Raw genomic sequence first — 23,694 nt, forward strand, 5'->3', positions numbered from 1 at the left:
GAGAAACTGACGCCTCTCCCATCATTCCAATCCCAGCGGGCAGCCTTGTGGGGGTTTGAACAGCCGGTTCTGCTTTCTTAATTCTTCGATAAGTCAGGGCCAAGCCAGCTCCGATCAGCCAGAACCCTGTTACCATGGTTCCAAATAGGTAGATATCTTCAGCACTCAGGCTCACCCAAGCCCAAACTTCTCGTTGAGAAAGGGGTGTCAATTGCATTTAGGGACCAGTTGATCCAATCCATAATTCCTCTTTTAGGTTTTAGAGAACAGACTGTGAGAGAATGTTCCAGGGAAAATACAAAAAAAAAACCACGAGACTAGACAAGGACATAAGCAGGGAAGATAAGGGAGAGAAGAAAAAGTGTGTCCGCCTCCTCCGAGAGCCAAAGAAAAAAAAAAAAAAGCATGAATTCTGGTAACTTTGTCTGAAATATAGCCGGCTGTGTGCTTCAACACAAAGTCGATTTTATTAGTGTTACTGCGTGTTATGTTAAGGCACACCAGTGGTTTTCATTAAAATCCCTTCTCAAAGTATGACAAATGCATATTTTTCTGCAGTCAACCTCACCTGATACTTAACACAGCCATATTGTGTTAATCAGTTCTCTGTTCTCTTCTTTAATGTGTCATTATCACCTTTGTCCACCATGTTTCTGCAGAGTTAGTCGTTTTCTCCTCCAAGACTCTGACAAAAATGACACATACCGTCAGTAAGCAGTGTTCTTTGGATGAACTTTGGACTTTGTGTTTTAAAACATTTATTCTGCAAAAAGTAAAACAAAAATCTTCATTTTGTGTTCAGCTTCTCAGAAACACACAGACAGCCCACTGTCAGGCCAATAAAACAGGTCTAACAGCATTACTTGTTGTTGACAATGTTCACACAGGAGAGATTTTGTCATGTGACGGCTGTGTGCAGGCAGGAAAAGTACCCAAATGTAGAGTCATCTGAGGCGGGAGCGAAAGTCAAAAAGCAGCTTTATTGCTGAACAGAAAAACCATACAAATCCTAAACTGTGGAGTGTTGTTGGTGTGAAGAAACTGTAAGTTTGCTTTGTTTCCTCCTTTAACAGTTTGTCTTTAGGAACTTTACTGTTTGTTCAGCTCATGTTTGATTTCTTCACACAACAAACTGTGTGTGTTTGTATTAAAGTCAGTGTGTAATGTTTTCTAACGAGGCCGAGTGTGTCCGCCATTCTCTCTCTCTCTCTCTCTCTCTCTCTCTCTCTCTCTCTCTCTCCGTGTGTGTGTGTGTGTGTGTTCAGAGTACGGGAATCAACACACTGAATGTGGTCTGATCTCAGCTTTTGCTTTTTTCTTGGTAAGAAAAAAATTTGAAAAAAAATATTTTTAAGTTTTAGATATAATTTTGATCCATACAGGACTTTTATGTATTTATTATTTATTAATAACCAAACTAAAGCTTTTGTCTTCTGTCTGTATGTTGTCTGTATGTCTGTATGTTACAGATGTTTATATATATATTTATTGTGAAACAGAACAAATGAGCAATTTTCCATAAACAAACGCTAACATTTAGACATTGATTCAGTTAAAGGACTAGATGTTGTAGTTCCTGATAATGCATTGCTTTAAATGGAGAGAATCTTGAGGGATGGCTGTTATGAGGAAAGGCAGCACAGAAACTTTACCAGCGGCACATATCGTTGTGTGCCTCAACTTTCAGTCTTATTTCGGATAATCTGCCATTTTGGGGGGGGGATTTGAGTTCTGATCTAGATTATCATTTTAAATTTGGGACACATCATCAGTAGTGGACCTTGGATTCATCAGGTGTTTCCCATTATCACTAGACACCCTTATCCAAGGGGGCCCTGCCAGGGCTGATCAGTCCCTGGATTGTGTCACTGGTTTATGTTAAATTGTTATTTCTCTTTCTCCTGTTTAGTTTCCTACATTTTTCTTTCTATCTATTCACTGCAACTGAGAAATGATTACCCCTTTAGCATTTACGGAGCCTTACTTCTTCAAAGTGATGGAAAAGGTGATAGAGAGAAGTAAGACAAAAGGGACAAGATAGGAGAGAGCAGAGAGGAGAGCCAGAAGGGGGCGCCTGGTCTGGCTTCCCACACCTCCCCGCCGGATCGGGCTGTACAAACTTGTACTAAACTGTTTTCTCGCACTGCAGTGAAAATGCACTCAAACTTTGACTTTTAACAAATTAAACTTTATAGTGATGTGTAGGAGAGCAACATATAAACAGTTATTTTTTCCCACTTCGCATAATCTTATAATAAATTTGCTCATTCTTCATAAATAGCAAAATAGATCCTCTAATCTGATTTGTTTTTTATGTTTTAATGGCAACGTGGACAGAAGTTTTAACTGCTTGGGCAAAAAAGCTTAAAGTATAAAACCAGGACTTTAACTTTGATCAGAGTTTCCACAGTGAGTTAAAAAGTATTTCTACAGCAGCTCCGAGAACTTCTATCAACAGTTTTCTGAATCCTCTAAATTCCTGATCTTCATATGAAACTTAGAGTGGAAAAGTTCTTTCTTGTGCTGCATTCAGGAGTATAAGGAGTATAGCAAAAATATAGGGCAGAGCAATGTGTCCAAAATATTTATCACGATATATATTTGAAAATTTACGATAACGATATAGCTGATGCAAGACAAAATACTTTACAACTCCACAACTTTATTAGTGCAAAAAACCCCATCAATGTATTTTCACTTAAACAAGCAGCTTTTTTATGTGCATTAAAGTTATATAAAATTTTAACTTAAATGCAAATTCCTTGCTGACAGTTTAACCAAAAGGCATTTCAAGTGGAGATGGGCTGACATATCCTCAGCTTAACCATGTATAATATCCACACAAGTCAAAAACAGGTGCTTTGCATTATGAAACTGCAGTGTGCCAAATACATAAGTCAATACGTATTTTTTGGAACATAAGGTGCACAGGATTATAAGGCGCATTAGGGGAAACAAAACAGTAAGTAAGTCAAACTCATTCTTCTTGCTTCCTCCATACCATTGATTCATTAATGTTGAATTCTCTGGCAGCTGTTTTATTCCCAAGTTCGACTGCGCAACTGAAAGCCTTGAGTTTAAAAAGCGCTTCTCTGAATAGGTGCCATTTTGGGGTCCTTATACACACACAATACGGTAATATTATGTTGAAGCACAGTACGTATCACTTGCGAGGCTCCTGCCTACAGTAGCCGTAATGATCTGACAATCCATCAAGCAGTGCGGCTTCGTAACTTACTAAAGTTGTACTAAAACATTTTTTGACAGATTTTTAAAAATTGGTTTGAGACCAGTAAGCACAATCAGAATTGGTTTCCCCTCCAGCGAGGAGTTGACTTAGAAACCAGGTCACAGTGATGTGACCTGGTTTCTAGGTTACATGACAGGTCAGAGGTCAGCAACTGTGACTCAGTTACTCCTATTAATGTGAACTCACTCAGTGTTTGTGGTTTACCTCTCAGACTGACTGAAGATGATGATGGAGGAAGAGGAGGACAGAGCAGAGACTGCAGGATCCAGCTGTCCGTCTGTGAGGAGTGACCGGTCCAAAGATGTAACTCCACATTTCAGTGGTGAACCTGGACCAATGAGGAAAACTCTGAGAAGCAGGAAAATTTGTGATGAGAGGTAAAATAATTTAATTCTCAGACAGTCAAGCAATGGCACTGGATTCACCATTGACATGACATTGGTGGAATTATTGCTCATGTGGTCCTGGGGCTTTCCTGCTCTGGTGGAGGCCTCAGGATGTCTAGGGCCTGGGTCTCCTGCATGCTTGCTTCTTCTCCTGGGGGGCAGGGCAGATTCCTCACACCCACTATTAGACAATTACATGGAGAAAGCTTATAAACACAAGTGTGCTCACACACACGGGTATACAAACAAGTACTCAGCTGCTGCCTTTAAAAGCATCTTGTATTATTAACAGTGTGTGCTGTTCAGCAACATTTATTATTGATTATTTACTGTTATTTATACACGTTGGTTGTTGCTGATGTTCCTCTGCTGTTTTTTTTAAATGTTTTTTTAATATATTTTTAATGCAGTTTTTGTTTTTTCTCTCTCTCCCTCTCCTAACTTTCTCATCAACTTCTCTTTCTTTCCTCAATTTCTTTCTGTACCCCGGTCTTTTTATCAGTCATTGAATAAAATATGTTTGTGTCTGCAGAGGTCAGAGGTCACAGTCTGCAGGATCCAGCTGTCCATCTGTGAGGAGTGAGCGGTCCAAAGATCAACCTCCACTCTTCAGTGCTGAACCTGGACCAACGAGGTCAGAGAGCTGTGATGACTCCTTTACATGTTTGGGTTTTCCTGGATAAATATGACCTGAAACATCCTCAGATTGTTACAAAGATTCATTAAAAAGAAAACAATGAAAGAGAAAAGATCAAAATGTTAGACTTGGTCATTTGCTGTTTGAGGACAGTGATGGTCATATCTGTGGGGAAAGTGTGACCTGAGTGGGTTCATGTTTGTCTTTAAAGAACAGAGCTGCTCTGATTCTCTTTGTGTCTGATCTGTTAAACAGTCTGAGAGGTCACAAAGAGACCCAGCAGCTAAAGCCTGGATCATACTGGCTGCTGTTAATGAGACAACACTGAACCACAGTGGTGTGGATGTAGTGGATAAATCCCACCATACTGATGCTCAGATTTAATCACAGGGAACAAAACCAGATGTTACCTTCAGATTGTGACCTTTGGAGTGGAGGATGCAGATTTCAATAGAGAATAAATGTTGTTGTTTTTCAGCTGTAAAAAAAAGAATCTAATTTTCTGAACTTAAGAATTTATGATGGTGGAAAAAACATGGTGACTATAACACAACATTTCCACTGTATTCATAGAATGAATGTAAAACTTTCAGACATTCATTAAATATGCAAAATGTCTACAGAAACATCAGAGGGTCAGATGTGAAGCCCTCAGTGATTTTGATAAAATGACTCATCAGTTATTGATCTGTACTACACTGATCTACCACGTTAGTAAAACTGGTGTTCTGGTGGTGGAGGGAGACCTCGGATCATGTTCTGGTTTTGGAGCAGTGATCTGCTGATGGTTCAGTTTAATGAGCTTCTTCCAAATCATCCCTGACATCACCACTGAAAGGATGTCCATAAAAAAGAAACTGAAAAAAATTACTGATATGTTCACAATCTGAGAGGTTAAAACTTGACAAACTTGATTCAGATGAAGTTTTTTCAGCAGAATCTACTGGATCTTTATCCTGTGCTTGAACTAATCCTTCATGTTTCCTCCACAGAGTGGACCAGCAGAGCTCAGAGGTTCCCAGTGGTCAGTCTGCCCAGCAGCATCAAACACAGCTGGACTCCATATTTATGGTCTGTACATGTACAACAACTACTGTTACATCTATTCTATTCACAGTCATCTCCATGCTGCTCTTTGTAGACCAGTAGATTGTCAGTGTGTCCAACATGGATCTGATGTTTGGCTCCATGAGTTCAGTCTCATTGGCTCATTCATAAAGTATTCTGTTCCAGCTGCTGGAGGACAACATCATCACTTTTGTGAAGAACGAGCTGAAGAAGATCCAGAAGGTTCTGAGTCCAGATTACCCAGAATGCTTAGAGAGTCAGAGGGAGGATGACGAGCAGAGGAGCAGCAGCAGAAAGGCAATTGTGAAGATCACAGTGGACTTCCTGAGGAGAATGAAGCAGGAGGAGCTGGCTGACCGTCTGCAGAGCAGTAAGAGGATTTATCTAAAGATTTAAGCTACTGGATAAATGAGACACCTGTGACACCAGTGTGTTCAGTCATTTCTCAGTGAGTCAGAAATTTTCATCAGCGTTTTGTAAAATACAGTTGTTGAAGTTGTATTTTTAATATTATTATTCAGAACTTCCAGCTGCAGTTTGTCATCGTAACCTTAAATCCACCCTGAAGAGGAAGTTCCAGTGTGTGTTTGAGGGCATCGCTAAAGCAGGAAACCCAACCCTTCTGAATCAGATCTACACAGAGCTCTACATCACAGAGGGAGGGACTGCAGAGGTCAATGAGGAACATGAGGTCAGACAGATTGAAACAGCATCCAGGAAACCAGACAGACTAGAAACAACAATCAGACAAGAAGACATCTTTAAAGCCTCACCTGGAAGAGATGAACCAATCAGAACAGTGCTGACAAAGGGAGTGGCTGGCATTGGGAAAACAGTCTTAACACAGAAATACACCCTGGACTGGGCTGAAGACAAAGCCAACCAGGACATCCAGTTCATATTTCCATTCACTTTCAGAGAGCTGAATGTGCTGAAAGAGGAAAAGTTCAGCTTGGTGGAACTTGTTCATCACTTCTTTACTGAAACCAAAGAAGCAGGAATGTGCAGCTTTGAAGACTTCCAGGTTGTGTTCATCTTTGATGGTCTGGATGAGTGTCGACTTCCTCTGGACTTCCACAAAACTAAAATCCTAACTGACCCTAGAAAGTCCACCTCAGTGGATGTGCTGCTGATAAACCTCATCAGGGGGAAACTGCTTCCTTCTGCTCGTCTCTGGATAACCACACGACCTGCAGCAGCCAATCACATCCCTCCTGACTGTGTTGGCATGGTGACAGAGGTCAGAGGGTTCACTGACCCACAGAAGGAGGAGTACTTCAGGAAGAGATTCAGAGATGAGGAGCAGGCCAGCAGGATCATCTCCCACATCAAGACATCACGAAGCCTCCACATCATGTGCCACATCCCAGTCTTCTGCTGGATCACTGCTACAGTTCTGGAGGATGTGCTGGAAATCAGAGAGGGAGGACAGCTGCCCAAGACCCTGACTGAGATGTACATCCACTTCCTGGTGGTTCAGGCCAAAGTGAAGAAGGTCAAGTATGATGGAGGAGCTGAGACAGATCCACACTGGAGTCCAGAGAGCAGGAAGATGATTGAGTCACTGGGAAAACTGGCTTTTGATCAGCTGCAGAAAGGAAACCTGATCTTCTATGAATCAGACCTGACAGAGTGTGGCATCGATATCAGAGCAGCCTCAGTGTACTCAGGAGTGTTCACACAGATCTTTAAAGAGGATAGAGGACTGTACCAGGACAAGGTGTTCTGCTTCATCCATCTGAGTGTTCAGGAGTTTCTGGCTGCTCTTCATGTCCATCTGACCTTCTTCAACTCTGGACTCAATCTGCTGGAAGGACAGCAAACAACATCCAAGTGGTTTAAACGGTTTGGAAAACAAGAATTACAGAAAAAAGACAAATCTGCAGAGAAACTCTTCTACCAGAGTGCATTGAACAAGGCCTTACAGAGTTCAAATGGACACCTGGACTTGTTCCTCCGCTTCCTGCTGGGTCTTTCACTGCAGACCAATCAGAATCTCCTACGAGGTCTGCTGACACAGACAGGAAGTAGTTCACAGACCAATCAGGAAACAGTCCAGTGCATCAAGGAAACGCTCAGAACCAATCTGTCTGCAGAGAAAAGCATCAATCTGTTCCACTGTCTGAATGAACTGAATGATCGTTCTCTAGTGGAGGAGATCCAACAGTCCCTGAGATCAGGAAGTCTCTCCACAGACAAACTGTCTCCTGCTCAGTGGTCAGCTCTGGTCTTCATCTTACTGTCATCAGAAAAAGATCTGGATGTGTTTGACCTGAAGAAATACTCTGCTTCAGAGGAAGCTCTTCTGAGGCTGCTGCCAGTGGTCAAAGCCTCCAACAAAGCTCTGTAAGTAAATATGTGATCATTCCTTTTGTTTAGAAAAAAACAATTCTACTTAAAACATAATTTTCGTGTGTAATTAACAAAGTGTGAGTGAGCAGCAGGTATACTGTCGATGTCCACCTTTGTTGGTGGCATTCATGTCATGTTTATGCGGTCTGCTGTCACTTCATCGGCACTCCGCGTTTGGACCGTCGTGGTGGTGGAGTTGCCACTGTTTTCCGGGACAGTTTATCCTGCAGAGCTTTGGACTCTGAGACTTTCCCTTCCTTTGAGTCACAACCTCTTAAGGTCGGTTCAATATATTTTACTGTGTTTTAATCTACTGACCTCTCGGCCCCGCTGGTGTTTTTATCCAGGATTTCACAGACTTTTTATCCTCCATTATTAAACTGGTGAAAGTCTTGATGATCTGCGATTTCAACTTGCACGTGAATGATCTTATGTTGAGATTTGAAATATATATTTTGAATGCGTATTTGTTGATTATATTGTTTTATGTATAAAAGAAGGCCATCTTTAAGATTAGACTCTGTTTTTGCAGACTATGAGCTCCAGACAGAGTGAAACTAAGTTCAGACAGAAGGGTGACAGGTTGCCCTGGCAACAGACTTTAGAAAGAGGAAGTTATTGCAAGCTGCACAGGAATTTTTAGTGCACAGGCATATTAATAAAATCAGACACAGAAAAGAGGAACTGAATAGAAGAAGTTTTGTGTGTAATGAAACTGTGTGTGACGTCGAGAGGTACATAAATAACCTGGCTTTCTTTTTTCTGCTTGAGACTGGCTGATATGAGCAGGCGTTTCTGTGTGTGCTCAGTTTCCATATCCCGGGATATGTAAATAAAGATCATTTTTTAAAGTAAAAGACCACTTTTGAGCCGTGTCTTTTTGGCCCTAAGAATCAAAAGAACCGTTTTTAACACTTACCTGTAGCATGGCCTCTGACTTTTTATCCATTACCGACTCTTTTAGTTGTATTCAGCATGTCTCTGGTCCCACTCACGTTAAAGACCACACCTTGGACCTCGTGTTTTCTCTTGGCTTAGACATAACTCATCTTTGTGTCACTTGTGACTAGGCGATATATCGAGTTTTTTTAAAAAATATCGATATATTTTTATATGAGATATAAGATGTGACAATATCCTTTATATCGATATAGTCTATGTTACGTTATAATTATACTTGTGGAGCCGCAAGTTTGCCTCTCTTTCGTCCACTTTTGTCTCTACGCAACGTTACTCGACTTCACCTCTCTCCTTCACTGAACACAACTCCCCCTCCTTCCCCATCGCTTCACCTGCAGATGGAGATGCACGAGATGGACATGGCAAATCTCCGCTAATGACTTACTGCGCATCGCCCCGTGCGTGGGGCTGGATGGCGTCAACGTGTTAACGAGCTAACCAAGCTAACAACATGCAGCCCAGAGGGGCTGCACAGCCTAAAATCCTTTCATTCTCTCAGAAGTTGACAGTGTGCCTTATGTATGAATTCTGGTTGTACTTGATGACCGCGAAACGATTTTTTGTGGTACACAGCACTTAGCAATCTGTCAAAAAATGTTTTAGTACGACTTTGGTAAGCTACGGTGCTGCACCGCTTGATGGATTGTCGGAGCATTACGGCTACCGAGGAGCCTCGCGGAGTGATACGTACTGTGCTTCAACGTAATATTACCATATTGTGTGTGTATAAGGACCATAAATGGCACCTGTTAAGAGACGTGGTTACGAAGCGGATTTCAAACTCGAGGCTGTGAGTCACTCAGTAGAACTTGGGAACAGAGCAGCTGTGAAATCTGTCTATGTTATTATGCTTAGCGTCTTTTAGTTTACATTTTGACTGCACAATTGTGAGCTTTTTGTTATGCACAAAAACAACATAGTTTTCTTTTATTTATGGAGCATTATTATTTAATAAATGCTCATAATTTATTTTTGAGTAGTTTTTTCATGTACATTATTAAACCCCGATTCTTTTGTCCCCATGACAGAACAGAGAAGACCGACTCATAGTGTGTTAAAATATTTATATTTCTTTTTATTCAATCATCTTCCGGAAGAGAGAGACCCATGCACAGCTCAAACGCCAGTTGCAAGAGCTCTAACATTAGAATCATAAACTGTGCTTCATATAGGTGTTATTTTGGTACTTTACACGTCACACAGTCTCAAACATTGCTTATATGGCAAGTCCCTCATTTCAGTGTCTTATCTATTAATATGGCTGTGCACTAAAACTTCCTGTTTTTCAGTCTGGCTGAGAACTTAGTTTGTGAGTTAAAAGTGGCCTTACTCTACAAGCCTTCATTATTAAAGTACATAAAACAATCTAATGAGCAGATACACATTAAAAAATAATTATTTTTCCTAACAACATCTATGCTGTATGTTAATAGAAGTGCCTGTGTGACATCTGGGACACAGCTTGGACTAAGAACTCTCTTTTTGTTCTTACTTTATGGCTTAAAAAAAATATCAAGATCTTATATCGCCATCCAGCTAAAAAAATATTGAGATATGAATTTTGGGTCATATCGCCCAGCCCTACGTGTGACATACGAGTGACCATTCTTGTATTATTTCTAACCTCAGCTTCCCTCTGTACACACCACCATCCAATCTCTTCTTCAGTAAGCGGTTCATAAATCAGGATGTTGCGCTGAAGTTTTATGATTTATTGGATCCTCATGTCATCAGGGGCTGCACTCATGCTGATGTTGCTACGCAGTGTTTTAATAGCCATTGTTTGGAGATATTAAATTTGGTGGCACCTTTAAAAACTGTAATTGCTGCCCCAAAAAGAGCTCATCCGTGGATAAATGATGACATAAGGAAAGTCAAAAGACTCTGTAGGAAAGCAGAACGCCTTTGTAAATCAACTAAACTTATAGTTCACAGGCTCCACCTTAGGGAACTTTGGGTTTCCCTGCATGAAACCATTAAATCAGCTAGATCAGGATATTTTTCTCAGTTGATCTCATCAAACAAGAGAAATTCCAAAGTACCATGAAATTCCAAGTATCCATGACTTTCTAAACTTCTTTGTGGATACAGTTAATAATGTCCATATGAGCATTGGTTCTTCAATACCGTTTGTTTGTGTCTCTGGTCCACCTCCCCTTCATTTACTGTCAGTGATTAACCCATTGACCATACATGACCTTTCACTTTTTCTGGATAAAATGAAAATCACCACTTGTCCAAATGACATTCTAACTGCTGTGCTGTTTAAAAATGCTCTGTCTCTCATTGGCCCCCCTATTGTAGAAATATGCAATGCCTCTCTTTTAACCGGGGTGGTCCCTAGGTTCTGTAAGCATGCTGCTGTTGAGCCCATATTAAAAAAGAGCAGTTTGGATCGAACACAGCTTAAGCTCCCATTACTGTCAAAAATTCTGGAAAAAGTAGTTGCACATCAACTTACCGCATTTTTAGAAAAACATGAAATCTCTGGCAAATTTCAGTTGGATTTCCGTAAGTGTCACTCAACAGAAACTGGATTAATTAAGGTCTCTAGTGACATTATGATGTCAGCTGACTCCAGAACATCCACAGTCATGGTTTTGCTGGACTTAACGTCTGCCTTTGATACCGTTGACCATACGGTCCTGATTAACAGGCTCCGGCACATAGTCGTTGTGTCCGGTCTGGCTCTGGAGTGGTTTCAGTCATACCTTTCCAACAGGTCTTTTATTGTCTTTGCAAATCAGTTTATGTCACACTCTAAGGACCTGTGTGGGGTCCCACAGGGTTCAGTTCTGTGACCGATTATTTTTCTCCTGTACATGTTACCCATAGGACTTATACTTAGGCAGTTCCCTGATTTATCACCTCTATGCCGATGATATTCAGCTCTACTGCTCTTTTAAGCTGATGGAAGTCCATAAACTGTCTTCTTTAACCCTTTAAAACCGGTCAGAGCGGGCACGCTCTGTTTTGCGTAACTATTTTTAAATCCCTGTAGAACCGGAACCACGTAAGCTAGCACAATGATTTTTTTCTGCATATGAAACCGGAGGAGTTGTACTTACATCTTATCCCATCAGCTTGCCCTAGGTCAAGATTTTCTTCCACATAAAGCTTTGCAACAACAACATGATATTCCCGATACACGCTTTGCCGATCTGATCAGCTGTTCAAAACACTTGCTACGTTGGAATAGATGTCAGCGCGAACTATTGCATGTCCGCCATTACTTGCCCGATTTTGCAAATTTGGATTATAATATTTATTTGCATTTTTCCTGCAGTATATAAAAATGGGTGTATCTCAAAAATAAAACTATGAAGACACTAAAAATACATTTCCTGTTGTTGGAAACTATTTTGTGCAACTTTTTTGTACTTACAGTTTTGAGGGATAAACCTCATAAATTTCTCTAACTAGAAATATATGGAAAAACAAAAACGATTTTCTGTTTTTTGTTTTTTTTTGTTTATGTAGTTACTATGGACTTAATGAATACATATTATTAGAATTTGGGCTATAACGGTTGCATTGATGTATGGCAACTTGAAATGCTCCCAAAAATGGCACTACAGCATGTAAAAATATAAAGATAAGCTCTGGCGGACTTGGTTCTATGGTAGGTCTTAAAGGGTTAATAAAATGTTTAGCTTCCATTTAACAGTGGCTTGGAGACAACTACTTGCAGTTGAACTCTGAGAAGTCAGAAACATTAATTATTGCCCGTGACAGCCAGATATCTATAATAAAACAGCATCGTGGTTCTCTTGGATCTTGATTCTGCCATGTCTCTAGAGCAACACTCTAGACAGTTAATTAGGAACTGCCTTTTTCAGCTAAGAAATATCTCCAAACTACAAACTTTTTTTTCTAAATCCAAGTTAGGAATGATTATTCATGCTTTTATTTCTTCTCGCTCAGATTATTGTAACAGTCTTTTTCTTTGTTTGAGTAAAAAGAATCATGACCGTCTCCAGTCAGTCCAGAATGCTGCTGCAAGGCTTTTAACAAAGACACGAAAAAGAGAGCACATTACATCAGTTTTACGCTCATTACACTGGCTTCCAGTACATTTTAGAATTGTCATGAAATTAATATATTCTTAGTGCTTATTCTTATTATATTGTTTTATGTATATTAGTAATAAAAGCTTGTAAAGCAAGGCCACTTTTGACTCAAAAACTAAGTGCTCAGCCAGACTGAAAAACAGGAAGTTAGTGTAGAGCTATACAAGCATATTGATAAATACAGGAAGCCAGATACTTGTACGATCCTTGTACGATACAAGGAGTTGTTGAAACTGTGTGACATGTAAAGTACCAAAATAACACCTATATGAGACACATTTTATGATTCTAATGTTAGAGTTTCTGCAACTGGCTTTTAGGGCTGTGCAGGGCTCTCTCTTCCGAAAGATGATTGAATAAATATATAAATGTTTTGACCACTCTGAGTCGGGTTTTCTCTGTTTTATCATGGGGATCAAAGAATTGGGTTTAATAGAATTCATTTTAAAATCTTAGTACTGACTTTTAAAGCTTTGAATCATGACGCTCCTGCCTATATTTCTGATCTCTTAGAATCTCACACTCCTCTCGCAGCCTGGGATCATCTAATCAAAGGCTGTCAGCAGTAGAGCAGGGCGATATGACCAAAAATATTTAGCACGACATACATTTGAAAATATGTCATAACGATATAACTGACGATATAATTGACACTAGACAAAATACTTTACAACTCCACAACTTTATTAGTGCAAAAAAAAAAAAACATCAATGCATTTTCACTTAAACAGGCAGATGTCTTTTATATGCATTAAAGTTATATAAAAATTTAGCAGTGCAAATGCAAATTCCTTGCTGACAGTTTAACCGAAAGACATTTCCAGTGGAAATTGGGCGACATATTCTCAGGATAACCATGTATAATATCCACAAAACTTAAAATGAGGTTATACACACGCAGTACGGTAATATTATGTTGAAGCACAGTACGTATCACTCCGCGAGGCTCCTACGATAGCCGTAATGCTCCAACAATCCATCAAGCGGTGCGGGTTCGTAGCTTAGCAAAGTCGTTCTAAAACATTTGACAGATTTTTGAGCACCGTGTACCACATAAAATCTTTTCGAGGTCAGTAAACACAACCAGAATTCACACATAAGGCACACAGGATTATAAGGGGCACTGTCGATTTTCAGAAAAATCAAAGGATTGATTTTAAGTGTGCCGTATTTTCCAAAAAACACGGTAATAACGACGGCCCGCTAGCATGCTCTACCAAAAATAGTACTTTGTTGTGTATCTGACGAAAGCTAAACCACTTCCACACCACTGAAGTTGCAGCATTTTTACAAACATATTCTGGTTCATCCGTTTCATTCAACGATCCGCTTTTGCCCTTCTCATTCTCCCCACCATGCTTTTTCCGTCATGTGTGTATGAAAACAAAAGCACTGCGCATGCGCCTTTTACCCATATACTATCTCGATATTTCCCTACAGTGAAACACATACACATTATTATTATTATTATTATTATTATTATTATTATTATTATTATTATTATTTTATTAGGTCTTGAGACATTCAGCTGCATTGCTATGACAACCTCACATTAGGTGGAATTTGATTATAATGGAAAAGGAGTCTTGCCACGTTGAGCCAGTCCAAGAAGGTACTAATGGAAAAAGGACTACAATTTCAGTATTTCTGGAAGATTCATCAGATCTGCAACTGCAGTTATAACCCTTATTAAAGCACCCAGACACAGCTTATGGTCGACCAGTAGCTGACAATTATCAACTACTACAAAATGAATATAAACAAATATAAAAATAAGCATCTATGACAGCATACATCAGCATTAATTACCTTTAGTTTGTACCTGTGGTCAAAAATTTTAGCTTTAGTTTTGGTGAAAACAAATGCAGGACAAAAGATGAAGTGGCAGTCATAAAAATTAGAAAATTAACAGTATTTGAAAACCATGTTCTTAAGAAATAGAACAATTTCCACTTAAGACCTGACATTCAGGGATGCATTTATATTACACAAGAACTGTACTGATAATTATTGGCAACAGGTCTGATGGAGTGATGAATCCAAAGTCAGAGATCCAGCAAAGAGTTTCTATAGCTATTTGTAAAACATCTCATGGTTTGAAGCTGCATGTAAGCCTGTGGTGTTGGGAATTGTCAAACGTATTAAATAATACGTATATTAAAGAATAAATGGAGTCATACAGTTGGCTTTCAAGTTGGTTTGAAATTCACAACCTCTGTTATGCTTTATATACTGTATTTTCATATATTGTAGCAGGCTTTTTACAATCATACTAATTGTAAGAGCCATCTAAATGCTAGATCATTGGTACTGATAAAATGGTTAAAAGGATAAATATAATTTTTTGTTGTAGTAAAAAATATTTCATGTAAATTCAAAAATGCTGTTATATTAAAGGCATAGAATATAGAAATGTGAAATTCTAATGCACTTTTTGGTGTTTTGGGCGTCTGGCACACTGTAATTATGTGCTTGTGTGGTTGGGGGGGGGGAGGGGGGGTATAAGCTGGAGTCAACACTGTTTTTTGACAGGGTCTGGCTATGTTAATTATAAGTTTCATTAAACATCTCTTTTGAAAGAAAAGTGACAAGTCACATGCTTGTTGCTAGACAGACTTCTAAAGGTGGTACAGAAGAGTGAAATAGAGCCGGAGTGACGTCGCGATAAAACTATTTATCACAAATATATTTTTCAGACTCAGTTTCTGTAACCTCTCCGAGAGAAGCTGTGAACCTCTGTCTTCAGTTCTCAGCTCCCAGTCCTCTAGTCTGAGAGAGCTGGACCTGAGTAATAACAAGCTGAAGGATTCCGGAGTGAAGCGTTTGTCTGCTGGGTTGAAGAGTCTACATTTTAAACTGGAAACTCTAAGGTCAGATCAATTGCCTTTCTTTTTGTGTGTGTGTGTGTGTGTGTTGAAAAAAATAAACCTTTTACCTATAAATGTTCTTTTAAATTGTTATACATATTTAACAGAAGGGATCAAAGTCTGTTCCAAAGCTTCATAATGTAAGTTGTCATTGCGTCATGAATGCACGTATGTGCCATGTATTCTTTTTTTTTTTCAGACTGAATGGCTGTAACCTCTCACAGAGAAGTTGTGAAGCTCTATCCTCCATTATCAGCTTCCAGTCCTCTCTTCTGAAAGAGCTGGACCTGAGTACCAATGGCTTGCAGGATTCAGGAATAAAGAAGCTGTCTGTTGCAGCGGAGAGTCCATATTGTAAACTGGAAACTCTCAGGTTGGATCAAGTGACTTCCTTTTTTTGTGTAATGACAAAATTAGCAAATTGAGTATTTTACACAATTAAGTTCAACTTCATTCTTTTTCGTGTAGCACTATAAAAAAATATTTATAAATCACATTAAATGGCCATACTTTGGTAATGCTTTGAAATAACTACAGTTGATTTAGCACCCATCCATCAATTCTCTCCTGCTTATCCTCATTGGGGCAGGGGTTGCTGATAGAAATCAACACCCACCGGGAACGAGTCCACCTTATTGCTGGCTATAAGGATCAAATGGGCCAAACACCCCATTCTCCCACAGCATCTCTCACACAATACTCCAAGGGACACAGTCGAATGCCTTCTCCAAGTTTACAAAACACATCTAGACTGGTTACTCAAATTCTCATGCACCCTCAAGTGTCTTCAAGAGTGTAAAATGCAAGTCCAGTGTTCCGCAAAATGCATTCTTCCTCCTGTAACCAAGGTTTAACTAACGAGCAGACTGTCCTTTCAGGCACCTTGACATAGACTTTCCCAAAAGAGGCTGAGGAGTGTGATCCCCTACACTTAGAGCACACCCTCCGGTCCCGCTTCTTAAAGATGGAAACCACTAACCCGGTCTGCTATTCTAAAGGTACAGCCCCTGGTCTCCACGCGAAATTGTAGAGACCAAGACAACTTCCAGAGCCTTTAGGAACTCAATGTGATTCTTATACATTCCAGGGGCCTGCCACCAAGAGGTTTCTTAACTGCCTCAGTAACCACACCCCAGGTGATGGACCAGTTACACCCCCCGCCCCCCAGACTCTGCTTGCTCTATGGAAAATGTGCCAGAAATATTAAGGAGGTCCTTAAAGTATTCCTTGCACTGCCCAGCAATATCGTCAGTTGATGTTGGTTGCACTCTGTTCGCATTATACACAGTGGAGGTGGAGCCACTGCCTTTCCCAACTGAGTCCCCTGATGATTTAAAAGAACCTCTTTGAGGCATTCCAAGTCTTTCTCCATGGCATCATTGTTTTTGATTCAATCACCGCCCGAGCCGCATTGCACAGGACAAATCGGCTGCCTCCAAAGTCCCACAGGCTAACCAAGCCTGAGAGGAAGACTACTTCTGGTGGAAGTCACCACCCAGCTAACTTAAATGGAGGTCCTGAGCATGGTCCATTCAGACTTAATCTCTGAAAATACAGTTGCAGATCTGATGATATGATTACAAAGCCAATCACTGACTTGTGGCCTGGGGGTCATGTGCGCTTATGGACATCATTATGTTCAAACGTGGTGTTTGTTATAGACAAACTGCGATTCTCAGAGGTGTCCAGTAACAGAATATCACTCGGGTTCAGATGTGGCAGGCCGTTCCTCCCAATCACACCCCTCCAGGTCTCATGTAGTTGCCGACATGAGCATTGAAGTCTCCAAGTAGGATGACAGAGTCCCCAGGTGGAACACCGTCCAAGAAGGCCGCGTACTCCAAAATGTCATTCGCAGGTGTAGGGAACAAACCCTCTTGTCTACTGAGAAAACCTCACCATAAACATGAATAAATATTGCTCAATAGCCCTCAGTGCTTCATGAATACACTTTAACAACTGGCTCATTGTTATGTGTTTCTAATTTTTCAGACTGAGTGACTGTGATCTCTCGGAGAGAAGCTGTGAAGCTTTGTCCTCAGTTCTCAGCTGTCAGTCCTGTAGTCTGAGAGAGCTGGACCTGAGTAAGAATGAAGTTAAGGACACAGGAGTGAAGCTTTTGTCTGTTGGACTAAAGAGTCTGTATTGTGCACTGGAAAATCTCAGGTCAGGATTTTATTTTAATGATGATCATTTAAAATTTGAATATTACTGCATAAACAACTAACATTTAAATATTGTTTCTTGTGGAATATTGAATGATTATGAATACACCGAGAAGTCATGTTTGATTAAGATGTGTCATTTATTGTGCATAGTAAAGAACAGTCTATGTTGTTTACTAAAATTAGTAACATCACATCTGAGTTATTTCATAAAACTGTGTCATGCATTTGGTAGTTAGAGGCTACACTACTGTAATTCATTATGAGTTTGTTCTGAAAGCTCCCTTAAAGGCATTCAAATGACTCACTCAGAAACAGCACTGAGAGGGAAGAGAAACATAAATTATCTCTTTTTTTCTCTCCATCAGCTCCCTGGGAATTCCAGAAAATCAATCTAAAGTCCTTCTTCCAACATATAGTCTTATACAACCACATTCCCTCATATAGCACATATCCTAATGCCAGACCCAGAGTGCAGATTTACTTGTGGTGCTTAGAGTTTTTAAAAGAAGAAAACTTTGGATGACTTTTCCTCCCTCAACCTGGTCCTGCTTCAGGTCCTTTGCTATTGAAAGACTTCTTCCTCTCCAGTGTCACAAAGCACTGATGATCTGGGTGTTAAATCTCTCTGAAAGAAGAAACAAAAAGAAAAAAATTGTACAGAGTAGAGTTCACAGATGGATTGTTGTTTTGTGTGTCTGCAGTCTGTCATGCTGTCTGATCACAGAGGAAGGCTGTAGTTCTCTGGCCTCAGCTCTGAGCTCCAACCCCTCCTATCTGAGAGAGCTGGACCTGAGCTACAATCATCCAGGTGACTCAGGAATGAAGCTGCTGTCGGCTGGACTGAAGGATCCAGGCTGGAGACTGGACACTCTCAGGTATGGAGAAAATGTCTGATAGAGGAGGAAGAGCTGGAATCATTTGCTGTGTCCTTCACTCACTTCCTGTTTCTTTCCTGCAGATGAGACATGAACAATCACACATGCAGGAATATTTTCAGGGACAGACACACTAGTCTAGCTGGATAGTACATAGATATTTATATAGGGGGTCTCCGAGGAGTCTGTTTGCTGGGACATTAATGATAACTGATAAGTCATGTTAAGAGTTTCATTAAAAGTAGACCTACAGTTAGGTCCATAAATATTTGGACAGAGACAACATTTTGTAACTTTAGAAACACTTTATTAGGTCACAGGTGTACTGCACCTGAGATAGTGTACCTATTAAAGTGTCAGCCATGTGTATGTTTCCCATGCTGTATGTTCACAGTCACAGTGACAGTCAGTGACACTGACAGAAAAATGAAACAAGGCTGTGCATCATTTCAGTCTGTGTGTGTTACAAAGAGGCAGACAGGAGCAGCTAACATTTGGAAATGGAAGCTTAAATACTGACAAACTCTACATTCACAGCTGAATTCACAAAAAATTTGTTCCTAAAAAACAGAATGAGAATGAAATTACGGAGCCCCACAGGGGACATGGGAGGGAAAAAAAATTAAGACGGACTTTTGCGAGATCTCGCAAAACAAACTCGGGATCTCGCAAAACTTTTGCGAAATCTCGCAAAAGTTGAATTCCAACAATGGCGGCAGCTACTTAGTTGTAATATTACTCTTTCTGGGTCACAAAATACACTTTTAAGATATTTTGAGGCGTGAATGTAATTGTGTAAACGTCAGATACCTGCTCGGTTTACAAGACATCACATATTTGCAAAAGTGCTCCGACGTTTTCGGAGATCTGACACCCACTATCTCGAAGCTAACGGGAGGTCGAGACCTACTACAGCCGGGAGGAACACCGCTTTCCCAGCACATTGTGCCTCGACCTCCCGGTCGGCTTCCAGCTGGCGGCCTCCGAAGAATGCGGCATTAGCTGCTCACATTGTTATAAGGAAAGAGAACACTATATTAGCATTAGCTGCTACTAATTATTCACCCCTAATTAGTTAGCCCTTAATGGCAGCCTACTTAGCATTAACTACTGACATTGTTATAATGCAGGGGAAAAGAGTTAGCATTATCGGATAATGTTTGTAGCGACTTCCACAGTCACTAGAAGCCGGGGATGGAGCCCGCCTATTTGCCTGACGCGCTGTCAAGTTTACGCAATAATGCGAAAGGTGGAATTGTTTTCTTGTTTATTAAAGTGTTTACAGAGTAATTTCATCTCGCGATTTGGACTCTTACAACGTCACAGACTCTAATATAACAAGACGAAACATGTTGTGCAGCGGTCAACAAAAACTACGGCTACCCAGCCCTCCTCTCTGTCAAAATCAAAACCAGTGAATGACAGACTGACAACGCCCTCTTAATGTCACCGCTAGCACCCACGTGACTCCCATTACACATCACCATAACAACCAAAACAAATGAAAACCCAGTGATCATCAAAAAATTCAATACATTTAATTATGGCTCCTACACACCAGCCCCTAATTATTAGGATCCCTTCTAATAATTACCCATAATTAACCAAGTAGGAGACATAAAACATGCAGAGAAAAGTCAATCATTTACTGTATTTCAATATTACCCACAGGAATCCTATAGGTAATCAAAGTCTTTCTTTAAAGAAAAATGAGAGACATTTTATGTCCAAATACAATCAAAGTCTGATAATTGGACCCAGAAGTCTTTAACTGCGATCTGCCTCCAGCAGTAGACACAGTTTGGTAATAGGACGATCCAGGCAACTAGTCTGAGTCTTAATCCGAACTTGATGAACGAATCCTCTTCGGTCCGGAAAAGTCTTTATCACACGTCCCATTGGCCAAAAGCTTCGAGGTGCCGAACTGTCCATGATGAGAACCAGATCTCCCACGATGAGATTCCTTTTTACTCCAATCCATTGCTGACGTTCCTGTTGCTGCAGTAGGTATTCCTTCACCCATCTTTTCCAAAACAAGTCAGACATGTATTGGACTTGTTTCCATCTTCTGTGTGTGTACATATCAGTGGAATGGAATAATCCTGGTGGTAATATCGGTGAGGTCTTTAACAGAAGAAGATGATTAGGGGTCAAAGCTTCCAGGTCGTTAGGATCCATTGAGGCTTTGGTAATTGGGTGGCTGTTAATGATGGCTTCAACCTCACAAAGTACTGTATGAAGACCTTCTTCATCCAGGTTTTGTACTTTCATTATGGAATTAAGTACTTTGCGAACCAGTCTTATCAGTCGCTCCCAGGTTCCTCCGTGATGTGAACCTCCAGGTGGATTAAAGGTCCATTTAATTCCCTTTTGCAGAAAGACGTCATTGATTTTCACCTGGTTCCAATGTTCAATGGCAGTTCTAAGTTCACGTTCAGCACCTACAAAATTGGTTCCGTTGTCAGAACGCAGTTCTCGAACCTGACCTCTTCTTGCATTGAAACGTCTGAATGCATTAATGAAAGAGTCAGTATCCAGTGATGGAGCAACCTCAATGTGAACAGCACGGATAGCAAGGCAGGTGAATATAACACCGTATCTCTTCACCACGCTCCTCCTACTTTTCACACTGAAGGGTCCGAAGTAATCCACTCCCACCCGCGTGAATGGAGGTTCATCTGGAATGATTCTTTCATTGGGCAAATCCGCCATCTGTTGATTCACTGGTGGAGCATTAAGACGTCGACAGATGACACATTTAGATAACACTTTTCTTATTGCTGTACTAGCTCCAATCAACCAGTACTTTTCTCTTAGCTTAGACAGCATGTGGTTACGACCACCATGTCCAACTTCCTGATGTATGTGTCTAAGCAAGAGCTCGGAAATGTGTTGATCCTTTGCTAGTATTATGGGATGTTTCACCTCAACCGGCATCAATAATCTACTGAGTCTCCCACCCACTCTGAGAATTCCATCTTGCAGCTGTGGGCAGAGTCTTCTTAGAGGACTTGATTTTATAATGGGTTGTCCCTTCTCCAGACTCACAAGCTCCAAGGAAAATCTCATCCTCTGACAGAACTTGATAATGACAACCTCAGCTTTGTCCAGATCTTCCACTGTAAGATTCTTAATCACAGATGTCCTCTTAAAGTTCCTCAGCTTCTCTTCCACAAATGATCTCTGTTGCTCTTTGCTGACCTCTGACTGTGGTAAGCTTGAACACAATTCTCTCCTTTTCTTCACAAAGGACAGAAGCAAGTCCTTAAATTTTAACAGCCATGCCACTGACTTCTTAAGACGTGTCCAGGTGGAAAAATGTTTAAACAAGCGAGTAACAGAATTTTCTCCAGCTTGCTCAACACTCACTGTGGCAACTGTTTTTACCTCAGGATCATCAGATGCAAGCAGACTGATGTCATCTGGGTAGACAGGCCATTCACTCCTAGATTGTAGAAGATACTGAGGCCCGGACAACCATTTTGTATGCTTCATAAAAACGTCGACTTTCACTCCTCTTGAGGCCATATCTGCTGGATTACTGGCAGTGTCCACATATCTCCATTGTGAAACGCACAGTGTCGTTCTGAATAGATGTTTTCAATCAGCAGATAGGTCACTGTTCCATACCCATCCTCACTGGCATCACAGAAATGGTGCAACTGAGCACTCATGATTTCTCCAAATCCATCAGGTTTCAGACATCGACTCACTTCAAACTTGCTCAATAGCTGAAGCTGCTGGAGCCATGTTAACCATCTTTTGGAAAACAGCTCTGGTACATTATCGTCCCAGCCGATTCCTTCCTGGCATAGATCTCTTAGGATTTTCTTAGCAGTTAAGACCACAGGACTTAGCATTCCAAGAGGATCATAGATAGAACTGACAATTGAAAGGATTCCTCTTCTGGTGAGCGGTCTGTCCTTGAGCACAATCTTGAACTTAAAGGAGTCTGATTTTATGCACCACTCCACACCCAAAACTCGCTCGATCATTGAGGAATCCAATTCCATGTTCAACTCTTTCATGCCTGTTGCTCTGTGACTTTCAGGAATGGATTCCAGTACTCCAGGCTTGTTGGTGATCCACTTTTTGAGTAGAAATCCTCCTTTGGCACACACAGAAACCAACTCTTGGTACATTAACACTGCTTCCTCATCAGTTCCAACGGACACCAGACAATCGTCCACATAAAAACAGTGCAACAACGTCTTCACAGCTTCCTCACTGTAGAGATGTCCAAAGTCAGCTGCACACTTTCTGAGTGCAATGTTGGCGCAACTTGGTGATGAAGTTGCTCCAAAGAGATGTACATTCATCCTGTATTCAGATGTTGGTTGTTCCAGATCACCTTTAGGCCACCAGAGAAATCTCAATAGATCTTTATCTTCAGCTGGAACCATGACTTGGTGGAACATGGATTCAATATCTCCCATAATTACAACTGGCTCCTTCCTGAATCTTGTGACCACTTCTATTAAAGAGCTTGTAAGATCAGGTCCTTGTAAGAGTTGGGAGTTTAAAGATGTTCCATGATAACTCACTCCACAGTCAAACACAACTCTGAGTTTCTTCTTGGTCGGATGGTAAACACCATGGTGTGGTATATACCACAGCTTGCCATCATTGCGATTGATCTCCTCTTCTGGGACCTTTTTAGCATAACCTTTAGCCAGGAGCTTATTCATGAAGACTTTGTACTCAGTATGAAACACAGCGTCTCTCTCAAATCTCTTTTTTAGAAAGCGCAGACGTTGTTGAACAACTTTCTTATTGTTTGGCATACTGATACTGGCATTCCGAAAAGGTAATGCTATCTGGATATGACCACCCACATATTTGGCAGAGTTAGTCACTATTTCCAGAAATCTCTGATCCTCTCTTGACAATCCAACCTGCTCATCAACTTTACTCTCAGGAAAGTCGATCTTGAACTGTTGCTGCCAAAGCTCCTCCAGGGTCACAACAGAAACTCTGTTGACTGTAACTTGTGGATGCTTCTGGTCACCTGTAGCTTCACAGTTTCCTGAAAGTGGCCCATTGATGGTCCAGCCAAGCCTT

General features: G+C 40.6%; 1 protein-coding gene across 1 annotated transcript in view; it reads left to right on the top strand.

The window, feature by feature from the left end:
• Positions 1-920: 920 nt before the first annotated feature.
• The window catches only part of LOC102778207 (uncharacterized), a 40,101-nt gene continuing 17,327 nt past the window's right edge, over positions 921-23,694 (top strand). The window contains exons 1-11 of the mRNA XM_087852703.1: positions 921-1,043; positions 1,266-1,321; positions 3,462-3,627; positions 4,169-4,270; positions 5,266-5,344; positions 5,507-5,711; positions 5,863-7,687; positions 15,420-15,593; positions 15,790-15,963; positions 17,583-17,756; positions 18,460-18,633. Coding sequence (XP_087708829.1) covers positions 3,473-3,627; positions 4,169-4,270; positions 5,266-5,344; positions 5,507-5,711; positions 5,863-7,687; positions 15,420-15,593; positions 15,790-15,963; positions 17,583-17,756; positions 18,460-18,633 — 3,062 coding nt within the window. The 5' untranslated portion in view covers positions 921-1,043; positions 1,266-1,321; positions 3,462-3,472. The remainder of the gene's footprint in view (positions 1,044-1,265; positions 1,322-3,461; positions 3,628-4,168; positions 4,271-5,265; positions 5,345-5,506; positions 5,712-5,862; positions 7,688-15,419; positions 15,594-15,789; positions 15,964-17,582; positions 17,757-18,459; positions 18,634-23,694) is intronic.

The sequence above is a fragment of the Neolamprologus brichardi genome, chromosome 15 (assembly GCF_056152115.1).
Source record: "Neolamprologus brichardi isolate AB-2024 chromosome 15, ASM5615211v1, whole genome shotgun sequence".
In the NCBI taxonomy this organism is placed as follows: Eukaryota; Metazoa; Chordata; class Actinopteri; order Cichliformes; family Cichlidae; genus Neolamprologus; species Neolamprologus brichardi.